Source organism: Ambystoma mexicanum, chromosome 8, assembly GCF_040938575.1.
Source record: "Ambystoma mexicanum isolate Mex_15411 chromosome 8, UKY_AmexF1_1, whole genome shotgun sequence".
NCBI lineage: Eukaryota > Metazoa > Chordata > Amphibia > Caudata > Ambystomatidae > Ambystoma > Ambystoma mexicanum.
In genome coordinates this window covers 1,613,224,748-1,613,251,183 of record NC_090929.1, presented here as the reverse complement: position 1 = coordinate 1,613,251,183, position 26,436 = coordinate 1,613,224,748, and the positions used below count along the sequence as shown (strand labels likewise).

At 47.0% G+C, this 26,436-nt stretch overlaps 1 protein-coding gene across 1 annotated transcript in view; it reads left to right on the top strand.

Annotated features, from left to right (window-relative positions):
• The window catches only part of CCDC186 (coiled-coil domain containing 186), a 1,219,714-nt gene that overhangs the window by 475,381 nt on the left and 717,897 nt on the right, over window positions 1-26,436 (top strand). Inside the window, exon 6 of the mRNA XM_069611867.1 lies at window positions 13,442-13,561. Within this exon, the coding sequence (XP_069467968.1) occupies window positions 13,442-13,561 (120 nt within the window). The remainder of the gene's footprint in view (window positions 1-13,441; window positions 13,562-26,436) is intronic.

The window sequence follows — 26,436 nt, the reverse complement described above, 5'->3', positions numbered from 1 at the left end:
CCTTTTGTTCCAACTGGGCTTCTCCATCAACGAGAAGAAGTCCAGCTTAGACCCCAGCCAAGTCGAACAATTCCTAGGGGCTCTAATTCGAACAAAGGACGGCCTTGTCTTCCCCTCCAACGAGGGGGTCCAAAACATGCTGTTTCAGATCCCCCAATATGTGGCAGGTCGAGAGGTGGCGGTGCGCAAAGCAATGCGCTTGCTAGGAATGATGGCGTCATGTATTTACTTGGTACATCACGCGCGCCTGCGCATGCGCCCAATGCAAGAGTGGCTCAACAGCCAGTGGTGTCAGGCCAGCGGACAATGGGACGATCTAGTGGTGGTGGTCTCGCAGGCCTTGGTTCTCTCGCTACGGTGGTGGACAAAGGAAAACCTGATAATAGGAAAACCCTTTGCCACACCCGCGGTGGAGGCCACTCTAACCACGGACGCATCCCTCACAGGATGGGGGGCTCACCTATCCCATCGGACTGCTCATGGAGTGTGGGATCCGAGCTTAGCATCCAAGCACATAAACCTACTGGAGCTACTGGCGGTGTTCAAAGCACTAAAAGCCTTCCAGGAACACCTACAAGGGAAGACAGTGATGGTCCTTAAAGACAGCACCACAGCCATGTACTACATCAACAAGCAGGGGGGCACCCACTCTCCAGGACTGTCCAAGCTGTCCCAGAATATATGGAAGTGGGCTCTCAGACACAACATGTTCCTACTGTCACAACACGTACCAGGGAACTCAATCTGCTAGCAGACGAACTCAGCAGAGACTTCCCCCTGCCCGAAGAGTACGAATGGCGATTGCATGAAGACATCGTCTTAGACTTCTTCACGCAATGGGGATTCCCGGAAATAGACCTGTTCGCAACTCTGGAGAACTCACAATGCCAAGTTACGCCTCCAGGTACCCCCAGAACCAGTCCAAGGGGAACGGTCTGTCGATTCAATGGTCAGGGAAATTTGTCTACGCCTTTCCCCCGACTCCCCTTCTCAACAAAGTTGTGCACAAGATGCACCAGGAACAAGTTACCATGATACCAGTGGCCCCAAGGTGGGACCGTCAGCCATGGTTCGCGCACTTAATGGAGATGTCCCTATCCCCCCCCAGTGAAACTTCCCTGCCCGTACAACATGCTGTCACAGGACAAGGGCAGGACACTGCATCCATGCCCTCAGGCCATGAATTTAGCAGCCTGGCTCCTGAGATCATAGAATTTGGACATCTACAACTTCCGCAGAGATGTATGGACATCCTCAGGGAAGCCAGAAAACCTAATACTCGCCACTGCTATTCTAGCAACTGGAGAAGATTTGTCATCTGGTGTAGAGGTAAGAGCATCAACCCGGTTGACTGCTCTCCCACACATATTGTTCTGTGCTTGACCCATTTACTGGATTCAGATCTAGTGTTCAATTCCATTAAAGTCCACCTGGTGGCACTTTCTGCATACACCACTTCCCAATTTAAAGTGTCGTGGTGGAAGATCCCAGTTATTAAGGCCTTCATGGTGGGGGTAAAGAGAATACACCCTCCGATAGCTAACCCAGCTCCCGGATGGGACTTAAATGTGGTACTTTCCAGACTCATGGGCTCGCCATTTGAACCCATGCACAAGGCAACTCTTAAAGACCTCACTCTTAAGACTGCTTTCCTAATAGCTATCACCTCCATTAGGAGAGTAAGTGAACTACAGGCTCTTTCTGTTCTAGACCCCTTCGTAACAGTTCACAAAGATAAGGTGGTTCTACGCACACACCCAAGGTTTGCACCGAAATTCATCTCGAAATTCCATGAAAGCCAGTCAATAGAACTACCAACGTTCTTTCAAAACCCTTCCAACTTGGGAGAAAAAAGTCTGCATACACTGGATGTACGCAGATCTGTCATGTTCTACATGGAAAGAACCAGGCCACTGAGAAAGACTAATCAGTTCTTTGTCTCGGTGGCAGCAGGAAGAGAAGGAGATGCAGTCTCAAAGTCCACTATATCTAGATGGATTGTTCAATGCACCACTCTCTGTTACACTCTTGCTAAGAGAGAACTATCCTTCAAGCCAAGAGCACATTCTACTCGAGGCACTAGGGCTTCCATAGCTTTCATTGCAAATGTTCCCCTTCAGTCCATCTGCAAAGCGGCTACCTGGAGTTCTGTGCACACCTTTACAAGACACTACTGTCTAGATGCACACTCTAGATCTGACTCCCAGGTGGGACAGGCAGTATTAAGACATCTTTTCTCTACTGTTCCTTCTCATAACCCACCGCCAACTCCCGGTACTGCTCGCTAGTCTATGCACAGCATGTGATTCTAAGCAGATTAACAAACATCAGAAGACAATGCATTACTTACCGTAAAAGCATTTCTGATGGTTGTATCTGCTTAGATTCACATGCGCCCACCCTTCCTCCCCGCTCGGATGGAAGGAACATAGACCTCTTTCTACATCTCTCTTTTCTGTACTCACTCACGTATAGAAGGCTCCCTCAGGGCAGAAAAAATACAAACGGAGGGACCTCGACGCGTGAGGGATTGTGGGTACAACGCACGTCACTATAGGGATAGTGTTACAGACACGCCTTGTCGACGTCCCCTTTTCGACTGCGAAAAACAAAATGCAATACTCCGCAGTGACCACTGGATGTCGGACCTATGCACAGCATGTGAATCTAAGCAGATACAACCATCAGAAATGCTTTTACGGTAAGTAATGCATTGTCATATATATATATATATATATATTTTTTTTTTAAGTTCCATTTCTGCGTGCTTCCTTTCACCTAGATTCATACCAATAGGAACACAAGCTGTCAGTGAAATGACTTACAGCAATTTCGGACTTCCCACACAGTGTTTGGCAAAGAACTAGATCACCTGACCAAGAAGGCCACACAACATATGCCCAAAATGGAAATAAGGAAATGTCAAGCGATATGCAAGGCAAGTAGCGAGGTAGACCTTTATGGAGCTGCCGTTTGTAACTCTAGTAATTATTGTAGATGGGTTTTTTAAAAATATGGGATAGGAGTGACTCATACACCTTTTTATTCATGTCGTCTTTCTGGGTCAGGTGTCCATAAGATGAGATCTTGAAGAAGGCGGTTAACCTGTGAAACGTCAGGCTAGTTTTTAGGAGGGTCACCAGGACACCCCCAGCAAGCCTTGTTCTATCATAGGAGAAATCCAAATTATATTTTTTGTGACGTAGACCCTGTTTTAAAGAAAGTTTATATAGTGGAATTTTTGTATAGAAACACTTGGATGTTTAGAAGAACCACAAACACTTTGGGACAGATGAGGGATTGATTTTATATGTTTAGTTAAATGTGTTGTAGGACAATTTGTATTGAACTTATGTTTGTCCTTTTTTAAATAAAATGCATGGTGATGCTGTATATTTCTTGAAATAACTGAACGATCAGCAAAGATGTGTGCAAGAGAAATAGTTATGTGATAACTTGTCACTAGACAAATGAAGATTGAGAGAGATGATTGTCAGGCTGGGTCTTTGGTTAACGTCCGCAGGAGCTGCTGGACCCCAGCAGACTGCCAAGAGCATGCCTCGCTCAGCTACACTGAATTCACAGCTGAGTACGGAACACCTCGAGGGGAAAAGGGTAAGTGGATTAAATAAGAAATCAGATATTTTGCTGCTAGCAGTCGGAAATCTGTAGGGGCGAGAAGAAAGAAATAGCATATATGGTTAACATCCCTTCCTCACCCTACCCTCTCGAATTCCCTTAAACTCTTCAAACAAAATGGAACTTAGTATCTGGATCTTTTCTGCGGTCTGCCTAGAGGAGCTTTGCTTTTGTATCTGAAAAGTTCCCTTCCTTGTATTAAGGAACACAGTTTACTTGATTCCAGCTTATTCACTTGCCAGATATAATCACAAAAATGTATTCAGCAACTCTCTTCAGAAATACGTTTTTTCTTTCTGATCTGTTACTTTTTCTCCTTCCACAATTACTTTTAAAACCCCAAAACTGAAGTTAAAATTCAACTCTTACTTGCAGCAGTGTTCGTTGCTTTGCTTCTTAAATATGAATGAGATCTGAAGTCTCTTACTGCTGGCTCTTGCTTTAAACTCGCTTCCCGCGCTACTTGTCTCAACAGCTGTAGACTGTGTAGGGGAAACCATGGTATCAAAAGTGAGATGACCGGCACAAGTGATCACAGTTCAAGGAAGTTGATTGAACTTCAATTGAAAAAGGTTTGAAAAGCGCCTATCTAATCCTAAATCTAAAGATGGCAGCAAGCTACGACCATCAAATAATGCAGTCCTAGTGGTGTCTTGTCAAAATAAAAGGCCCTATACTAATAAACCTATTGCCAATCCTTACCTCTAAATACAAATAGCGTGGGGAAACAATGTTATGCAAAAGAAAGAAGTGTTCAAGAATTGATTGTCAAGATGTTCAGGCCGTTGGCCTCCCTTCCCCGCGTTTTCAGCCCGGGACAAGGCGGCATATTCGAGCTTAGCACAGTCTCTGGCTTCTGTAGCACGAGGGTGCGTTTCAAACATTAGCATCAGGGCCTTTCCGTGCCCAAGTCTCTTTTCCATTCAAAGTCTCTTCTTTCAGAGGGCCTGATTAAACAAAGTTCCTTTCCTTTCAGTATTTTGCATGTACACAATTTTCTTAGGATTTTCACTATTGACCTCCGATCCCCCTCAGCTGGGCTCAGATCCCTTTAACACAGTGTTTGTAGGATTTCCGTGTATCCAATTTCTCAGCTGATTCATGCCTCACCCCAGATCCCCCTCTTCTGTGCTCAGATCTGTTTTAACACAATGTTCAATCAGTCACCCTCCCCCGGGCCTGGACCAATTTAATTCACTCTAACACAAACTTGCTTTATCCCAACGCTTTCACTTGATCACCTTTGTTCGAGCTTGGATCAACTTTCTTGGCTGGTATCATCATCTTCAAAGACTTACGTTTGTGCACAGGATTTTGCTTGACCCGTTGCAGGACCACTTCGAATTACAATCCTTGGCCTCTCTTTAGATTTTATCAACTCTCAGCTGGACACCTTACAGAGACCTTAGATTGAGCATGCGCACAGTGCCGGACCACTCTGTCAGAGCACGAGCCTGTCTTGGTTTCAACAGTTCACATTAGACTCCTTCCATTACAACTCCCCTTTCTCTGGGAGTTTCTCGTCATATTTGTCAGACTTTCGTTAAGGCTACTTTATCTTCGCCAGACCAATCTGTTGCTTTACAACCTTTTATATACTGGATTCTTTCTCTGTCGCTGCTTCCTAGATCTACAAGTTCCACAATGCATCAGTCACTTGTTAAGATAATTGCTTTAAATGTCACAAATAGGGCTCTCTCCCATTGTACATGAGAACTCGCTGGTTGTCTTGACCTTCCTTCTATTAAGCTTTTTGTTTGATGTAATTTTTTAATACATTTTCATCAGTTCACATATTTGTGTTGTCTGCTTTCATTAGTTTGGTGCATGTGTCAGTCATCGTTGTCTCAGTCATGTGTCGCTGCTGTGTGGCCATGTTGGGCATGTCTTTGGGTGCATGCATGTGTGCTTCTGTGAATGACATGCCACGGGGCCTGTACACTGGGAAATGGGGACAATGAATGGGTGTGGAGTTGCACTGTGGGGGGGGGGGGCAGCTTGGGGTGGCATTTGGGGTAGACATTTGCTACATGCATGTATGTTGTGACAATGTGTTGGTTGGGTGGACATGAGTCTGGGCCTGCTGGCAGGTGCCAGTCACTGGTGGGGGGGGGAGATGAGTCGTGGCCTGCTGGCAGGTGCCCATCACTGGTGGGGAGACATGGGTCGGAGCCTGCTGGCAGGTGCCCATCACAGGTGGGGGGACATCAGTCGGGGCTTGCATGCGCATGGTGCCATGTGGGCTGCCTGCGGGGCATGGCCAGCGGTGTTGGGTGGTGCCCTGTGGTGTTGGCTGCCTGCGGGTCATGGTCATGGGTGATGGGCTGGCTGCAGGGCATGGGGAGGGGGGCCACCTCACAGCCAAATTGCATGAATAGGGCACTCGCGTACCCCAGAATACATGTACCCAGCTTGCGCCAGCCAAATCGTGTGAAAAGTGCGCTTGCGTACCCCCTGAATTGCGCACCCGCATGGTGAGGAGCCATGTGCACTCCCTGCAGGCAGCCCACACCACAGGGGACCACCCAACACCCCTGGCCATGCCCCACAGGCAGCCATCACCCCTGACCATGACCCGCAGGCAGCCCTTCCACCCGGACCATGCCCCGCAGGCAGCCCATCCACCCTCCCCATGCCCCGCAGGCAGCCCATCACCCCTGACCATGACCTGCAGGCAGCCCATCACCCCTGACCATGACCCGCAGGCAGCCCATCACCACAGGGGACCACCCAACAACCCTGTCCATGACCCGCAGGCAGCCCATCACCCCTGACCATGACCCGCAGCCAGCCCATCACCCCTGGCCATGCCCCACAGGCAGCCCATCACCACAGGGGACCACCCAACACCCCTGACCATGACCTGCAGTCAGCCCACACCACAGGGGGGACTTTATCCACGCAATTTGTCTGGCGCAAGCGGGGTACGTGTATTCCGAGGGGTGCGCAGGGAGTTTAACACGCAATTGGGTTGTCGCGTGATGTCTGAGTGGCGTTTTTAGCGTGATTTCGTTGTTGGGGGGCTGTATGCTGGTCCACTAGCCTTTGCGCCATGAAAGGGATTTGTGCAGATGTTTTTGGCACAAGGGGTTTGGGGCGTAACTGGTGCTGCTGCAGGGTCACTGCGCCACGACTGGTTATGGATGTTTAAATCCATGAATACGCGGTGCGTCAAAATGGGTTTTGCCGCACCCGGCTGGCGCAAGCTGGAGCACGTGGCTGGCACAATCTGACGCACTCTCCCTCTGTGCACCAGCCGCGTACGCCACTTCTGCGATTGATTCCATTAATTACCCCCTTAGTTTCAAAGTCCACAACATGCTTGCTAGGCCATGTGTTTGAAGGCATTGCAACACTAGTGTCATGTCTCCCAGCACACGCTCTGATGTCCGTACCACGCGTACACCAATTAGTCCACACTTACCTGATGCAACGACCGCTACCCACCAGGGCTCTAATTCACAAATTCATGCACATAGGCAACATCGACATTCCGCCAGATACGGAAGACACATTCTTGGTATTCTGGGAGTTTTCCGACCCTCCCTCTGCTGGCAGCTACCATGGAAACTCCTGCATGGTTGGCGCTGCCGTCCGGGTGCACGGAGAGTCCCGTGTCGAGGCATCCACAATAGCCTCGTTCAACATCATGTGACACACTTCCGCACACTTCTCCGTGACCCGTATCATGTGACTGCCACATGCAGTTAAAAGCATCAGAAAACACGGAAACGGTGCTTCACAGCTGCTTCTCGTAAGGACTGTTTGGCGTCTTGGTTTCTTTTGGATTACTAGGTATTTCGACCACGGAACGTTACTTGGATTGCTATTTCTTGTCTACTTGCACTTGTCACCTGCTGGAACATCGTGTGGGACTTTGTTACTTTCTACTGGCTTTTTGACCTTATACTTGCTATCTGGACTGCACTTGGATTATCCTCTGTATCGGATTTTTGACTCTTGGATTCTACTGTCTTTGACCTCGTTTTTGTTAACTGGACTGCTAAAGGATTACCACGTGTACTGCACATCTTGGCCCAGGTGTTTTCCACCACCCAAAGCCTCGCTGGAATCCTGCCTCACTGACTCTGCTGTTTGGCCCCGATATTAACCACACCCATTAAGGCTCTTGTCTTCATCTTTATAATGCATTATTGTCCCATTGCATCATTTAAATAATCACTCATTGCCTTACAGTGGTCAGGGGGGGTCCTTCTGGCGTTCCTGGTTCCAGATTGACGGCTCACAACACCTGTGGCATCAAAGATCGCACAGATAGTGATTGGTATTTCTACCTGTATGGTACTTGGGGATGGAGGTATCATTAATCTGCACGACCATCAAGAACAGAACTAGGCATACACCTTGAGCTTTATGATGCCAGCAGGACCAAACTTTCTATTTTTGCAGTCTATATTGAAATGTAGGGGGGGGTCTAAAGTAGAGCACATGTATGTGTGAATATACTGCATGGGGTAAATGTCTGGTTTTTATACCATGCAATATTTTCTATATAACCCTTGATGTACATTTCCCACGTGATTCCAACCTGCAAATAGGTTGTATTTTAAAAATAATGGGTATTAAAAATACTTCATTTTCACCATTACCAGCAAGCCTGTAATGAAGCCCAAAGTACCTTAAACTGTCCATGCACTAGATAATTTATTATATTTGAATAGGCCACACCCACACCTCCCCCACTGTTGTATGTGATATGCAATTGCAAGTCGTGGAGGGCTTTCCTTTTAAGATCAGGGAACTCTTGAGGTGGCTTTCCATATCCTTTCGTATCGCAGAGTAGTTTATTTCTACCACAATTTGCAGAGCAGTCCCCAATTCCCACACCCTTCCTCTAATAGTTGACATCATTCGACCCTCACCGAAAAAATAGACTTCCTCAAGCAGTTAAATAGAAATATTGAACCTGTACGTCAGACCTTTTTCAACAAATATGCAACCCGTAATTTGCAGTCAAATAATATTTTAAGCAATTTAACATACATCTGTCATTGCCAGTTGACCACCTAATTTCAAATGTTCGTCTATATGCAGGTGCTTATTTGTGTAAAACCGCAGCAGTGCACTAAATTCACAAGGTGGGATATACATGTGTTCTCATTAGTTAATGATTGTGAACTTTGGGGAGAAAATGCACATTAAAATAATCTGAAAAAGCAAGAGTATTATTTAATGTCATTATTAAGTGCATTTTCCAAGCCCTGCCATAATGGTACTACATAGTCCTAAGGAGCTACCAGCTGTAAAATGAGTACCTGGGCATATGGTATCAGTACCTGGCAGGCGTCTACCGAATACCTACACACAAGCCAAAATTGATGTTTTTTCCAATTCTTGTTTTTAACAGGACTTCAGTGCAAGGGACAGATGCAAGGATACACATTGTTATGAATCAAACGTTTGAAGGCTCTATGTTGGACGTTTATTACAGCAGTAGTAAATTTACATCTCCAATTAAGCCATGTTTTCTACGAAGACTGCTTTGAAATAACACACAGGCTAACGGAAAGTTGAGTTTTTGGTAAGGAACGGTAGATTCGGTGGTGGGAATGGCTGTAGGATTAGCATGGCCATGTCTAATCAATGGGTGAGTAAATAAACCACTTCCACAAGCTGTGTCCCTCCTCACATCCCATCACGCTCCTCTCATATTCCAATGCCATAATTTTGGCTTATAGGTGCTGCATAAGCACAACCTAATAGCTAAAATGAATAAATGGGGTGACGCATTAGCATAAGGACTGTACAATGCCTCCGGAAGTGCCATGGGAGGGCACAAACACACAGTGACGTACTACTAGCCTCTTTTAGGACATATGTGTGTACTCAGCTGAAGCGATTAATTCACTTGATTGGCAGAAAAACATGTTTCTGTTCTCCTACAGAGTAATAACCTACTTGTAGTGTTAGATTCCTTTGATAGGAGTAGAAGTACTAGAATGCAAAGTGTTATAAACTTCATAAACAAAGCTAGCTGAATACCTTGTGCCGGACTGAAAAAGGAGCAAGTTGAGATCTTTGAAAACTGGCTACTACCTAAAAGAAAGACAATCCAGAGTGGTCTGCAAGGTAGCCCCTGTTTTTAATCATTCTTAATCCAGCCTTTGGTCCTAGGGAGATTCGTCTCTTTAAAATAAAAAAAGTGCCTTGAATTTTCCATCAAAGATGCAATTTAAATGTTAAATGCTGTGCAATAGCAAGCACCAGTAACATAACATATGACATAACACCCCACTGTTGGAAGTGACAGTTTAACATTAATCTGCATATTGCTGCAGCGCACCCAAAGCTCCAAGTGCAAGCCCCATAAATTACACAAACGCCCTCTATTTTCTCCTGAAGATGCTAGCGACAATTCGCTGATTTCCAAGGTGTGGTACCTAGCTTTACTTAAACATAAACCGTTATTCCTTATTACATTACATTTATGACATGCTTTTTGTTTCCTGCCTGGTATATAGCAGTGCCTGGCAAATCCTAAAACGTATGTACGCGCCAAAAATGTTGGCTTTGCCAATGCTTATTTTTAACATGATTTCAGGGTTGTATACGAATTGTTTGTTTTACAACTGTTCGAATGACAATTGACCTTTTCACAATTGACCAAATTGTGAAGGTCAATTGTACCATATATGTGGGGGGAAACCCCCCACAACCCCCACCCATATATATGTATGTATATATTCGGTCAATTGTGAAAAGGTCAGTTGTGACCCTTTAAATTCAGTCAATTGTTCATTCGAACAATTGTAAACGAACAATTTGGGTAATACCGATTTCAGTGAAGGAGTGCTTATACATAGAGTGGCTAAAGGCAGGCTTGTTAAAACAGTGTATTTACAGCTCCAATTAAGTAATTAACTCTCAGAAGAATTCTTTGAACTAACACTGGCAGGTACTCTGAATGTATAATCTAATGGAAGGACTTGATTAAAGTGAGGTTAGAGTTCCCATGAGGAGGTGTTTTGTGCGGGCAGTGGCAGGAATGGGGGGAAATGAGCATAGCATTAGCATTTGACTATTTGCACCCTACTTGTTGGCAGAATGGTTATTTGCCACGTGTTCTTCTTTTTTTGCAACATTGGAGCACCATTGATGCTATTTTTTGTTAGAATGTGTATTTTGTATGCTTTTTTTGGTTATGTGTGCAACTATGAATATTACACTGCACACTATTCATGTTTATTTATGAAGTTTAGTGTGGGGGTAGAATTAGGAGTGCCATCCTTTCACCACGTGATCCCCTTCACTTGATGCAAGTTCTGTCCTCTTGGTTCTCACTGTCTGTTATTGACCATATATTGGGTTTATATGCAGTATATAATAGCTCTTTATTCAGCACTTTAGACATTAGTGCTCGATCATGAAAGTTGAAGATGTTTTTATTTGATATCAATAAATATTGTAATATGTGCTTTCAGCTATACCTCTATTAAATTGCTTATAGCCGTTCATTCGAAGTCTTGTTCAATTTATGCACTGTGGAGTTCCATTTGACACAACTCCCTTTTGGCATTTCATAGCATTAGCATGGCCATGGGCAGGTGATGGGTGGACACATCACCAAAAACAACCTACAGACGCTGTGTCCCATCTCCTATGTCATCCCGGGCAGGGCCTCTTTTGGTTCCCAGTCCACCCCTGTTCTTCCCTATCTGTACTCCAGTGCATATGTTTCGGGTTATAGGTGTTGCAAGCGGCACCTAATAGCCCAAACAAAAGGCAAAAAATGTGTCATCAAATGAAGAAAGCTGCTAAATACTCTATAAATGTTTACAGCCTAGAATTGGAGGCAACAGTGCCAGAGAATGTTACTTTTGTGTTTGTGGCACTGGCTCATGTCAATCATCTTTCTTCTCGACTTCTTGGAATGCCGTGTTAGTGAAAAGGGCAGCGACTGCACATGGAAATTGAAATTCTTGGAAGGTTTGTTATTCTTAGAATATTTCGCATTAGCCTGAGAAAATCCAAGCCTTTTTCTATATCCCGATGTACTCCCTCACTGCTGTTAGACCACTGTGCTTTTCTTAAAATGTGCGGGAGTCCTAGATGCAGAGGCTTGTGTATTAAGACAGCATTTCCCCACCTTTCCGCTAAAAGTTGGCTTTCTGCCTGGAGTGTTTGCTCATTTGCAATCCATCATAGTGTTGGCCATTATAGTTGCAACACTTTAGAATATCTTCCAGAGTTCAGGGAGCTCTCTGCATGATGCCACTCTGTTCGTTGGTAGCAGAGGCACAAGAGCACTATCCCTGCTTCCCTATTTTTACAAATCTGGTGTTCACGTGTGATGATAGAAAGTCACAGCAAGAGATGCCTGCATCTATGAGAACCATGTTTGGTATCTTTCTGAAACAGTCACTAGCCTACTCGAACTCGAGTGATCAGCCTACAGGGCGCCACAACAAATTCCTTCCGTCTTAGTTTTTCACTCTTTTGGTGGATGAGCAACCTTTATGCTCTTGGGCATGTCAGGGTTTGGAAATATCCTAGACATATGACTGACTCTACAGGATTTCCAGGGCATGTTTCCTCAAATATGCTTTCTTGAAGTCTAGCTTTGGCCTCTGCTGTCCCCATTCTAAATTCTCCTACAGTGGTTAACTGAGTTGGAATGTGCAAACATGCACGTTTAGGTAGAAGTTTGTCATTGTCGTAACTATTAGTAAGTTCTTTCTTAGGCTATAGGCTTACCTCCATTGCTATCATTTCTTCAACATACTTGCATTAGTCTCTTTGCTGCTTCTCTGATTTGTGTCTTTTTATGGAGCTCTGCTACAACCACTTAAAGCCTTCAGCAGTTTGTGCGCTCTGCAGGATCCGGTGCTGCTCTGGCACCAGGACTACAGAGTTTAATCTGTATCCTCTTCAGCTAATGTGATCATGCAGTTTGTTTTCTGTGTTTGAAGGGTGTGACTGCAAGTCCAGTAGTAGATGTGTTCCCAATGATGAATTTAAACTGGCCTGGTATCACAAATGGACACATTGCTTCATAGCACTAACTTTCTTTATTAGGAGCGAGTCCGTAGACCAAGGCCATTTACTATTTTTCTAACATCAGAGCAAAGTATTATTGCTTCTGCAGAATCAAAAGTAGAAACATGTGTGATTGTCTTCTTATTGAGTCGAGCCTTGATTTGTTGTTCCTTCCCTACATCTTTTGCTTTCTTTTGTGTTGTTCTGAAGCTGTTGGAAAGTCTTGTGTTGGATGGTGAAGAGCTGATGATTCGTTGTTCAAGTGACAACACATGCATCACTGTAGTGACGTGTTTTGAGCTTCCATTGACGTTAAACAAATATTATCCTTAGCTGGTGAGACAAGCTTTTCTTGCCTCGCCACTCCCACCTGCCTCCTCGCCCCCCGCCCCAACATCAAGTACCAGCCTCCCTAGACATGCGTATTTGTATTTATTTTGAAACCCCTGTTTAAACTGCTTACTATGGTGGTTCCCATTCAGAAGTGTTGCATTAACCTTTAATTTAATATTGTACGTAACCCCAGTGACTGTAGTCTTGGACACTTGCCCACTCTCCTTCAAATCCTATGCCCACAAATGTGATAAACCGTCTGCATTTTCTAAACTGCACAATGTTTCACGTCTGGATAATTTCAACATATAATAAGGATTTCACTAGATACTGCACTTGTTACAATGTTTAACATAGTTGCTCTGTTATGCCTACCTACTAATGAATTGGTTATTGTGTAAACCGAATAATGAATAATTGAGCTTCAATGCAGCATTATGTTTTTGTAACTTTGGTTTGTTTTGTTGTCCAGGAAAGTGAAACGATTCGTTTGAATAGAGAGATTGAAAAACTGAAGGAAGAGGTGAATTCTTACATCATCAAAGTGAAATGGGCACAAAACAAACTGAAAACGGAGATGGATACACACAAGGTCAGTGTTTGTCCAAGATAAAGGTGGGTTGTAGAAGTCACATTACTGAAAGGTCCTTGTTTTTGACCTAGTGTGCAAAGCTACCACGCTTTTGAAAAATTGTGTATGGACTCTACTAAGGCACCTCACTCTGTAGAAAGCAAGATCAACATTACATTTCAAATTGTTTGCTTTTAATTGAAGAGAGAAGAGCTTCAACAAAAATGGTTGAGGACAGTAAGCCTGGTACACTAGAGGCATTGATGACATACATTAAAACGATATTGAGTAAGGTGGTTGAACGGCATTAGGAGTTGGCACAGAGATACCAACAGACATAATAAAAGATTGCAATTTACAGAATTGACCACAAGCATGAACATGAATCACAGAACAATTTGATGTAAAACCTTGTAGGTAATACTTTCAGTGGTGTCTGTAAAGAGAATATGTTCAGATATAGACATTTGTGTCCCTCAAAAATTAATTTTGTGACTGCTGTCTCTTTCCTGTGAAGTGAGATTGACATAGCAGGGAGTCTAGGGGCTTATTTGCACACATCAAAAATCTACCTCCACATGAGCTGAACATAGAAAAAATAAACCGTTGACTTGGAGGGTGCGGCTTGTTTACTGCTAACACATTAATTTAGTTTAGAAGTGCTGGGGGGGGAGTGCTCACAGCGAACAGTAATTAAAGGTGCAACATCAGCTTTAGAAGCATAGCCTTTGCAAAACCATTGATAAGACCTTTCTTAAAGTAAAGGGTACTTCGAGGGGATTGGGTCCTCCGACGTATTCCATATCTATGTCAGTAATCACCATAGCTGTGCTGCTTCGGAAAATCTTTGTGTCGATGACGTCGATACGCCGCCCTCGAGGGCCTCCTCCAACGGCCGACGTCACTGGATGTTTTAAGTAGGACGCACGACACCCGTAGCCTCAGTTCTGTTTTTTCCGCGAACGTGTTCACTTCGGGAATCTCAGCGCGCCTCGACCCTTTGGAGGTTCTGTTGTTTCTCGGTTCTTCGAACCTGTTCATTTGTGAAGTTTCTTCTTCGTGAAGGATGTCTACCTCGTCTTCCACCCCGCGTCCGGGATTTAAGAAGTGCGGGGACTGTGGGTCCAAGATGTCGGTTACGGACTTGCACGACGCCTGCCTCTGGTGCCTTGGCGAGGCCCTTGACACGGATGACTGTGTCGACTGCCAGTCGCTCACGTCTAAAGCCTTGCGGGAGCGCAAGAAGAAGTTATCGGTAGGTAAGGTTTCTAAGCCACGGAAGTCAAGGTCTGCGGGGCTTTCGACGGACGATTCGAGAGGCGACTCTCCGCATCGTCGTCGGAAGTCCAGTGGGTCTCGGAGTCGGGCCCGCCACTCCTCTGCCCCTTCGAGGCACTCCCGGAAGCGCCGTCATCGGTCGCCTTCCCCGTCCTCTTCGGAGGACTCCGCCCGTTGCTTACCCTACCAAGCAGGCGACGCCAGAGGAATGGGCTTCCTTCGGGAAGAAAATGTTAGCTATTCTCGAATCGCAGGGCACCGGTCCGTCCGCGCCTCCGAGTGGGGTCGGTCGTGATCGGTCGAGAGACACTGCTCGCACGCCTTCGGGCTCGGGTGGTCGGCACGATTCGCGGGAGAGGTCCCGCTCGGACAAGGGGAATTGTTCTCGTCGTGCCCGGTCCAGGTCCCGGTCCTCGACGTGCTCGAGACCGTGTGAACCTGTGATGTCTTTGAGAAAGACGTCGACGCCGGTGGCGCCAAGGTCGTCGACGGACTCTTTCGGGGCCCCGCCTCCGAAGAAGTCGTCGGTGCCATCGGCGCCCAGGCTGTCGAAGGACACGCTCGGGGCTCTGGCCTCGAGGCCTGTGTCGACGCCATTGATGCTGTCGGCGCTGCGTTCCGCGTCGACGCCGATTCACTCGACGCGTTTCGAGGCTGTGTCGACGGGGGTACCCCGAGGCTCGGTGGAATCCCCTTGAAAGGCTCTGGCCAAGGTTGAGCATGGCTTTGGTTCACATTCTGTGCCTTCTTACCGCCATCTTGAGTTTATTTCAGAGGTGGATGAGGGCTCTGATGATGGCATGGTTCCTAATACGGTGCCAGACGAGATTCTCTCGGGCCATAGCCAATTTGAGGACCTGAGGCAGTCCCTGCACGATGCTAGTGGGCTGGACACCTCTCCGGAGGTGGAGTTTTGTAGGCCTGAGTCTGGCACTCATGCCGACTCCTCGTTCCGGCGCCTTATGTCGAGGGTCACCGAGTACTTGGGATGGTCTGCTCCCCCGGGGGAGTTTCTTCAGGATGACCTTACGGATATCCTCGACCTTGGTCCACCAACTGACCTGGTACTGCCGTTTCATATGGCTCTACAGAGGAGGGTGGTGGCGGCTTGGACTGCTTCGGAGAGTCTCCCGGCAGTGGGCAAGTCTTTGCTGTGAAAATACCGCCCAGCCCGTAGCGACCCCTGCTACTTGTCCAAGCACCCCACTCCGGAGTGTTTGGTGGTGCAGGCGGCTACGGCCCCGGCAAAGCAGGCATCGTATCCTACCATCCCTCCTGATAGGGACGACAAGCGTTTTGACGGCTGGGCGAAGAAAGTGTTTTCTTCAGGGGGTATGGCGCTTCAGGCGGCTAACTCCGTATGTGCCTTGTCACGTTTCACGCACACTCTGTGGAAATGTGTTTCCTTAGCGGCTGAACATATTTCCGAAGGGGACGAACGGGATGGTTTCCTTGCCATGGTTCAGGATGGCAAGGATGCCATGTGTGAGGCCGTTCAGTCGGGTTTGGACATGGCAGATTGCGTCAGCCGGTCCATGGCGGCGAGCACCGTGATATGCAGGTTTGCGTGGTTGCTGAAGTCGAGGTTTGCTCCTGATGTGCAGGCCCGGCTCCTCAACATGCCCTTTGATGGGGAGGAACATCTTTTTGGCAGCAAGGCTGACGAGAACCTTGAGAGGTTGCAGACCTCAAAAGCTGCAGCAAAGTCATTGGGTGCTGCAGTTCGACAACCTCTGCCTTTTCGTCCTAGGGGACAGCAATGGAGGGGAAATTCCTTTCGTTATTACTCATCCTTTGGTAAAGCGAGAGGAGCTGCCAGTCAAAGGGGCCACCGTAGGAGTGCCAGAGGTGGAAAACAAGGTACTCAAGGTGCCAAGGCCGCTCGGGCTGTTGCCTCTTTGCCCTCAGGCAACGCCGCAGCCGCTTCAGCTCAGTCATGAGGCCATGGTTCGGCGGTTGGGGGAAGGCTGGCGCAGCATCTTGCAGAGTGGCGCGCCATTACTTCAGATGTGTGGGTTCTGGAGATCATAACCCACGGCTACTGTCTTCCTTTCCGGCAGAGGCCTCAAGACAATCCACCAGGGAATCTCTCTTTGAAGAGTCCGGATCCGCTCCTTGTGCAGGAAATTCAATCCCTGCTGGAGAAAGGCGCCATAGAACTGGTGTCTGTAGCGGAGAGGAACAAGGGATGGTATTCCCCTTATTTTTTGATTTCCAAGAAAGACGGGGGATTGAGACCCATCATGGACTTGCACGGTTTGAACAAACTCCTCCCGAAGGACAAGTTCAAGATGGTTACTCTCTCTCAAGTCCTCAAGTCCTTCAACCTCAGGACTGGTTGGTGTCTCTTGACCTCAAGGACGCTTATTTTTATGTGCCGATAAATCCAAAGCACAAGAAGTACCTGAGGTTCGCGGTTGGCGACTCGCACTTTCAGTTTCGGGTCCTGCCGTTCGGATTGACCTCCGCCCGAGGGTCTTCACCAAGCTCATGTTAGTGGTGGCAGCGCACCTCAGGAAAGGGGGGATTCACGTCTACACCTACCTGGACGGTTGGTTGATCAGGGCGCGCTCTCCCGAGCAAGTCCTGCATCGTCTGTCAGTCACCTGCCACTCCCTCCACAAGCTGGGCTTCTCCCTCAACTTAAAGAAGTCCCATTTGACACCAACTCAGAGGCTCCAGTACATCGGAGCAGTGCTCGACACGTCCCTGTGGCAGTGTTTTCCTGCCCAGGTGAGGGCTCATCACATTCAGCAGATGGTACACAAGTTTCAGCTTGCCCAGAGTGTCCCAGCGTTCGAGTTCTTGAGATTGCTCGGCCTCATGGCATCCTGCATCCTTCTGGTGCCGGAGGCCAGGTTGCGGATGAGATCTTTGCAATGGGCACTCAAGCTCCAGTGGTCTCAGTCCTCCGGCAGGATGTCAGACCCTGTTCAGGTGCCGTCCTCGGTCGCCCAGGACCTTCTGTGGTAGGTCGTCGAAGACAATCTGATGCAGGGGGCTCCGTTTTGGCTACCCTGGCCGGAGGTGACGATCGTTGTGGATGCATCCCTCACGGGATGGGGAGCTCATGCCAACGAGTTGACAGTCAGCGGTCGTTGGTCTCCGTCGGAGTCCAGACTCCATATCAATCTGTTGGAGCTGAGGGCCGTCAGGCTAGCCCTGAAGGCTTTTCTGCCGACTGTGCGAGGGAAGAAAGTCCTGATCCTGACGGACAACACGGTGGCCATGCACTACATCAACAAAAAGGGGGTAGGGGTCACTTCCTCTGTGCAGGGAGGCGATGCAGCTCTGGTTCTGGGCAATCCAGCAGGAAGTTTCGATCTTGGCAGTTCATCTGGCCGGAGACGAAAACGAGATTGCGGACGCTCTGATCAGGCAGAGCGCGATTTCTCACGAGTGGGAGTTGGCTCAGGATATTCTCCTGGAGATATTCGCCCTTTGGGGGACCCCTCAAGTGGATCTCTTCGCCTCCATTGTCAACCGGAAGTGCGAGAGGTTCTGCTTGTGGCAATTTACTCCGAAAGGAGCTTTAGGAGACGCGTTCCTGGTGGAGTGGTCATTCCCACTGCTGTACGCGTTTCCTCCAGTCCCCGTCATTCTGCAAGTGCTGCGGAGGTTACGGAGCTTCGGTTCCCGGATGATCCTCATTGCTCCGACGTGGGCCCGGAGGACATGGTACCAGGACCTTCTCGACTTGTCTATCTGCCCTCCACGTCGTCTTCCCTACCGAGACCATCTGCTCTCACGGGAGGGAGTCAGGTTCTCCATCCAGAGGTCAGATCCCTCAACCATCACGCTTGGTTTCTGAAAGGTTGAGGTATAAGGATTTGGACCTCCCTGAAGACGTGATGGAGGTGTTGCTCTCGGCCAGACGGCCAGCAACAAAGTCCCTGTACCGTTGCCTTAAATTCTGCGACTGGTGCAGGGTTAAGAATGTGGATCCTTTTTCATGTGACATTCCTGTAGTATGTCTTTTTTGCTTTCTTTGGCCCACAGGGGCCTGCAAGTGGGTACCGTTAAAGGTTACCTGGCGGCGCTGTCCATTTTTAAGCGCTCTTGTGAAGTGTTCCTATTTTAAAATTCCTTTAATTTCTCAGTTTCTGAAAGGGCTCACTAATGTGTTCCCTCCGTCACCTTTCCAGGTGCCCGGTTGGGATTTGAACCTTGTTCTCAAGTTTCTGATGGGTGCTTCGTTTGAGCCTTTGCATTCATGCCCTTTGAGACTGTTAACTCTTAAAACTGTATTTTTGGTTGCGGTCACTTCCGCTCGCAGAGTGAGTGAGTTACAGGCGCTTTCAGTTAAGCCACCCATCACTGTTTCATAAGGACAGGGTTTTCCTTAGAGTTCGTCCTTCATTTCTTCCGAAGGTGGTGTCGGAATTTCATTTAGGCCAGAAGGTTGTTCTTCCGGCGTTTTATCCTCCGCCACATCCTGGTAAGGAAGAGAAGAGGCTCCATAGGCTTGATCCTAGGGGAGCGTTAAGCTTTTATATTTCACGCATGTCCCGGGTCAGAGTGGACGATCAACTCTTCATTGTTTACGCTGGAAAGCATTTGGAACAAGCTGTGATGAAACAGACTTTGTCTCGCTGGATTATTTTGGCTATCTCTGAGTGTTACCGCTTGGCTGGTAAGGACCCTCCGGTCGGCTTACGGGCCCATTCTACCAGGGGTATGGCTGCCTGTACTGCCCTTCAGAGGGGTGTTCCTATTCGTAACATCTGTGATGCATCCACCTGGGCTTCGGTACATACCTTTTGTACATAACTACTCCCTCGATTCCATCCGGGGGCAGGATCTGGCCTTCGGCAAGGCGGTCCTTTACTCCGCAATTTGATTGGGCATTCTAAATTTCTGTTTTCTAAATTCTTTTCCCACCTCCTTGCTTTGGGAGTCTGTCATAGATATGGAATACGTCGGAGGACCCAATCCCCTTGAAGAACAAGTTACTCTCTTACCTGGTAATGTTCTTTCGATGGGATGGTCCGACGACGTATTCCATAGCGCTCCCTCCCTGCCTTCCCCGCTACAGAATTTCTTATGCATTTGCAGCTTCGTCTCCGCAAGGCTTTGTGTGGTCAGACTGGCAGAAGACTGGTGTCACACGTTCTGCGGAACAAACTACAAATGAGGCTACGGGCGTTGTGCGTCCTACTTATAACACCCAGTGACGTCGGCCGTTTCCAAAGCAGCACAGCTGTGGTGATTACTGTCATAGATATGGAATACGTCGTCGGACCATCCAATCAAAAGAACGTTACCAGGTAAGAGAGTAACTTGTTCTTCGAGGGGATTGTGTCCTCTGATGTATTCCTTATCTTGATAGATCATCTCCAGCTTGCTTACCTCGGAATTTATTTTTCAGTAGAGGGCGCTGCGCGTCGATGTCACTCGAGCCGATGTCCCTCGACAGCCTCTGTATCGGCGCCGACGTCATCATGTGTATAAATAGACTCGTGCAGCGTCTGTTGGTCAGTTCCGTTTTTTCCGCGCTTCATGGGCCTCGGAATCGCGTTGCTCAGTTCGTTAGTCAGAGAATATATTCTTCATTATTCTTCATTATTCCTCGAATACCAACTCTTACTCGATGGCTTCCTCATCCGAACCGGCGACTCCACGGTCCGGCTTCAAAAAATGTTGAGACTGTGGAAAGAAAATGTCATTGACAGATTCTCACAGGATCTGTTTGTGGTGCCTGGGATCGGAGCACCAATGTTCGGAGTGCGAGGACTGCATGTCTATGACCGCGAAAGCCTTGAAGGAGTGTAAGGGGAAACTTGAGAGAGGTAAGACAGTTAAAACTCCTTCGAAAGTTTCCTTGGCAGAGTCGAGACATTCGTCTCCTCGCTGACAAAGGAAACATTCTCGGTCTAGGTCTCAAAGCAGTTCCAACCACTCTTTGAGATCCAAGCATTCAAGTAAGAGACGTCGAAGATCCCCTTCCCCTTCCCCTTCCTCTTATTCTTCTGTTTCTCCGGAAAGAGTCACCTGCCCCACAAAACATAGCTCTCAGGCTGAGTGGGAGGAATTCCGTAAAAGGATGCTTAGCGCCTTTGAGAAAGCGGCCTCAACCCCCTCGAAGACAGCTGAGGGTGATAACCTGGGTGAAAGACCCGAAAAATCTAAACGCTGTGAGTCGTTGCACCCGGCGAAAGAAACTACTTGAGAGCGTCACGAACCCTTCAGCAAAGGCACTGTGCCATCGACGCCATCGTCGTAGAGCTCATCGACGCATAGGTCGATCGAATCGACGCTGTCTTCGACGCCGAAAAAGAACAAACCCACGGCCGTCACTACCTCACAGCCAGTGGTCATATACTTTCACGCCGGGGGTTACTCTGACCCTTACTTGTTCTCTAGTCTAGTTGCTAACCCTTTTTGCTAATCCTTTTTGTTACAGGAGCACAGTTAGTTGCCTAGATAGAACCCTTTTTAAAACTGAATTTTAAGTTGTACATTTTTAACATTAGCATTGATTTACTTTTAAAACTTGAATTGCTGCTTGTGCATTTGGTCGAAGTGGATGACTGCTTTTTGTTAATCTTGTAAATAAGCGTGTGTTTGTCTCTTTTCACGACGCACACGAGTGAAGAGGCGCACGGAACTACAAATCCCATCAGGATTGTAGTCCCCTGCGCTCGCCACTTATTTCGTCCTCCGGCGCGAACGCGCCTGCGCGAACGAACTGCGAGTCTGTGCGGGTCCGTGCAGAGACGTGCTGGACGCTGAACCCTGTTGTCTCCAAACATATCGACGAAAATGCAAAGTAAGACCCCTACCTCTGCATCATATAACAATGCTCCTAAAACCCATACTGACGTTCTACCCACCCAAATGCTAGACAGCCATCCCGCTGCACCCGTCCCACTCTCCATTGCACTGTTGAATACATGTTCCGCAGTTAAACACGCACTCAATATTCACGATTACGTTCAGGAATACAAACTAGACGTTATGTGTCTCACTGAGACATGGCTCACCGATTCACACGGCCCTACCATAGAACAGATTACACCTCCAGGATATGTCTTCCTTGGGAAGCATAGAGAAGGGACTGTAGGTGGCGGAGTTGCTGTTTTATGCAAAAAATCGCTGGGTTTCTATGAGGCAAAAATTGAATGTCCTGGGAGCGACATCATTCACATTAAGATGACCTGCAACCCGAACTTTACCCTGAACTTAGTTCTCCTCTATAGGCCCCCTGAAGTTGACGAGGACTTCAACGAAGATATTATCAACATACTAGCACCTATGACGACCACCAACACTGGTTTGGTCGTGTTAGGAGATTTTAATCGCTGGAAAAATGATAAAAAAGACAAAAAAGCCCTAGCCTTAGAAAAAATGTTAAATAACAATCAGATCACTATTCAAAATGTGGAACCTACCCATAGTAAAGGCCACATTTTGGATTGGATTGGCACTAATAATATTCAGATTAAAGATGTGATGACCAGACCATGTATCTGGTCAGACCACTTCACCATTTCATTCACTTTAAAACTTCCCGCCTTAACACATAGGAAGCACGTACCCACATACAAATTGAAAGCTCGAAACTTTAAAAACATCTCTCAGCCGATTCTGGCCGAATGTATGCAGACTCTAATTAATAATACTACGGACTCCGATGATCCGGAAACACTTATAAACAACTATAACCAAGAGATCACTAAAATGCTCGACAAATTCGCTCCCATGAAAGATAAGTTAGTTAGAGATCTTCCAAATCGCCACAAGTGGTTCTCTCCCTCGCTAGCGGAACTTAAGGCGATTAAAAGACAAGCCGAGCATACCTGGCAAAAAGACCGATCCTCCATTAATTTGGCGATCTGGAAACAAAAAGAGAAACAATATAAGGCAGAAATTGTTGAGGCAAAAAAAGCCTTTTACAATGACCAAATCAGCTCAGCCGGAGATGAGACGAAGGAACTTTTTCGTCTTTTCAAATCCTGGGAGAAACCAGAAGTCTGCTGCCTCCCTATAAATCCTACTAATGATGACTGCGAACGGGTACAAAAGGCCTTCGCAGCCAAACTCTTGAAAGCCCAAGATAAAATTAAATCCGAGATATCAGTGACCTCGCCCTCTATGCCCACCGAGACACATTATGCTTCTGCACAATCATCCCAAACTCAGTTCGGCTTTACATCTAGCAGAGATGCCTCATTAGGTTCCACTTTGGGATTTTCCTTCACAGCATCCTCTGTGGCTGATATCCTTAATATTCTGAAGTCAATGCATCCCACCAACTGCCCCGGCGAACTACTTCCGTCCAAATTCATCCTAGAATACAAAGAGCTTTTTGCTCCTTTTCTTTGTAGATTCGCAAATGCCTCTTTTAGAACAGGCGAAATTCCTAAAACCATAAAAAACGTAGCAGTCTCACCTCTGCTGAAGAAAGCAGGCCTTGACCCTACGGATGCAGCCAATCTAAGGCCTATCACAAATACCCTGTTTTTTTTAAAATTTATCGATAAGATAGCTACTATCCAGCTTCAAGCTCATGTCCAGATGGCTGGCATCTTGCATCCTAAGCAATCTGGATTCAGAAGCAACCACGGCACTGAAAGCGCGCTCCTGGACTTGCAGACGCATATGCTCTCAAGACTAGATAGTAGCAAGTCAGGGCTGCTGATGTTGTTAGACCTATCGGCAGCCTTTGACTTGCTCGACCACAACATTTTACTCAACAGAATGAAGTCTGTTGGGGGCCTTTCTGAGAATGCTATTACTTGGCTGAGAGCATTTCTTGAGGGTCGTCAGTCACGGGTACACTGGGGAAACAGCTCCTCTGGGCCACAAACCATTACGTGTGGCGTGCCCCAGGGGGCTTGCCTATCTCCATTGCTGTTTAATATATACATATTACCTCTATGTTACGACTTAGGTCTCTCACAGACCTTCTTTTGTAACTATGCAGATGACTTCCAACTGGTCCTTAATATCACCGGAGAATATGACCTAGACCAATGCGCAATAAACATAGTCTATAAATCGATAAAACAATGGATGTCTAACAATTGGTTATGCCTGAATGCTATGAAGACAGAGCTTATGATTTTTGGCTCACGACAGGCACAAATGAAGCTGGGACAAGAGTATATGGGTTTCACTATTGATGGTAGTTTTATCAATACGGTTCAAAAAGTGAAAACTCTGGGTACATATATGAACAGCAATGTCGACTGCCAAGCCCATGTTGCAGCTATTACTATCAGTACCAACTATTACCTTAAAGTGCTTAGACAAATCGCTCCTCTAGTCTCGGTCGAAAATTGCACGAAACTTGTGAGAGCCGTTATTTTGCCTCGCATTGATTATTGCAACGCACTCTTGGGTGGAGCAAGCAATGCAGATATCCAAGAGTTACAAAAAATCCAAAATAAGGCCATCCGCATCATTTTTAAAATGAAGTATTCCGAATCCATATCGATAGCCAGAAAAAAATTACACTGGCTCCCGGTAAAAAATAGAATTCAATTTAAGGTGATGACCACATGCCACAAATGTATCTTTGGCAACGCTCCGGCATACCTCAAAGATATCATTGGCATCTACCGGCCAAAGAGAAATCTCAGGTCGGCAGACGCCAATCTTCTTACACAACATCGAGCGAAACGCGCCCGAGGTACGGGAAGAGCTTTCCATTTCCAAGGAGCTAAAGCATGGAATGCTCTGCCAACATCCCTGCGCAAAACCTCAGACCTCCTTACCTTTCGCAAACAACTAAAAACCTATCTCTTTTCTTCAGAGTAATCCCGTGGCAATCTTCCTGCTACAGTATTCTTGCTCTCGGCGTCTGGATGCCCATGGGCTTTGACGCGGTATAAATCTATTAACATAACATAACATAACATACCCAGGGCCTCCGTCATGACTTCAAGGTCATCGACAACCTCGAGTAGGATCCCGATCCTCTCGAGTTCTTCGAGGCCTCTTCCAATCTTCTCGACGCCTTTTTCTGTGTTTTCGAAGCCTTTAACGTCCGCGTCGACGACATTGACGTTTTCCCAACCAATTATGACAAATTTAGCCCCTTCTGCTCTGGAAATGGGATTTAAGCCATTTCCAAGGTCTGATCATTTCAGACCTTTGTGTTCAATTTATGAGGAAGTGGAGGATTTGGATCAAGAAAGACCCTTTGGGTTGCAGAGATCTGTAACACCAGAACCAGAGGAATTGACCTCTGAGGAAAATAGGTTGAAGGACCTTCGAGAATCCTTACATGAGGCAAGTGGGTTAGATACTTCCCCAGAAATAGAATTTGCCAAACCAGACCCAGGGGAACATGCTGAGACCCCTTACAGAATTTTAATGGCAAGCATTATATAATTCATGGGTTGGTCTACACCTTCACCTGCATTCCAACAGGATGACCTTACAGACATTTTAGTCAAAGACCCACAGGAAGATCCTGTGGATCCATTTCACGCTGCATTACAAAGAAAAATATTGGCTAACTGGGAAACTCCTGAGGTTATCCGGGCGGTTAACAAAAAGTTATCAGCCAAATAGGGTATCTACTACTGACCCTGAATTTTTGTCTAAACATCCAACTCCAGAGAGTCTGGTTGTCCAAGCAGCAACTGCATCAGGCAGTAGATCGGCATACCCTACAGTTCCACAGGACAGGGATGACAAAAGATACGACTCTATGGCTAAGAAAGTTTTTTCTGCATGTAGCATGGCGTTGAAATCTATTAACGCAACTTGTACGTTCGCAAGGTTCAGCCATACACTTTGGGAGTGTGCTTCATCAGCGGCTGACTGCCTCCCAGAGGGAGAAGAAAGGGAAGCGTTTCTAAACATCATTAAGGATGGTAAAGACGCAATGTGCGAATCCCTTCAAACTGGCATTGATTCTGCTGACAGCATCAGTAGGGCCATGGCAGCAAGTACTACAACCCGCAGATTTGCGTGGTTGCGAAAGTCTGGGTTTGCTCCAGATGTACAAGCCAGACTTTTGAATATGCCCTTTGACGGTTCTTCTTTGTTCGGTAAAAAGCGGATGACAGCCTAGAAAAGTTACAGACATCCAAAGCAGCAGCAAAATCCCTGGGAGCTGCAATCCAATCGCCCCTCAGGAACCTCTTGGAGAGGTAAGTCCTTTCGCTTTTATTCCGCATTCGGAAAAGTCAGAGGACAGTCTGTTCAAAGAGGTCAAAAAAGTTTCACCCGAGGTGGATGGGGTAAAAATACAAAAGCCGCAGCAGCAGGTGCCTCTTTGCCCTCGGCACCTGCATCAGCCGCCTCTAAATCACTCTGAGTGCTCTCCTCACAAGACACCAGTAGGGGGCAGGCTAACTCAACATCTGACGGAATGGCAAGCTATTACGTCAGATTCTTGGGCATTGGAGACAGTTGCCCAAGGTTACTGCCTGCCTTTTCTACGCATTCCTCGGAGACATCCACCAGGGAACATCTCTCGGAAAGTTCCAGATCCGCTCCTTTTGCAGGAAATTGTAGACCTGCTGGAGAAAGGTGCCGTAGAACGGGTACCTGTAGCGGAGAGGAACAAGGGCTGGTACTCCCCCCTACTTCCTAATACCGAAGAAAGACGGAGGACTCAGACCTATCTTGGACTTACAAGAATTGAACGAGTTCCTCAGAAA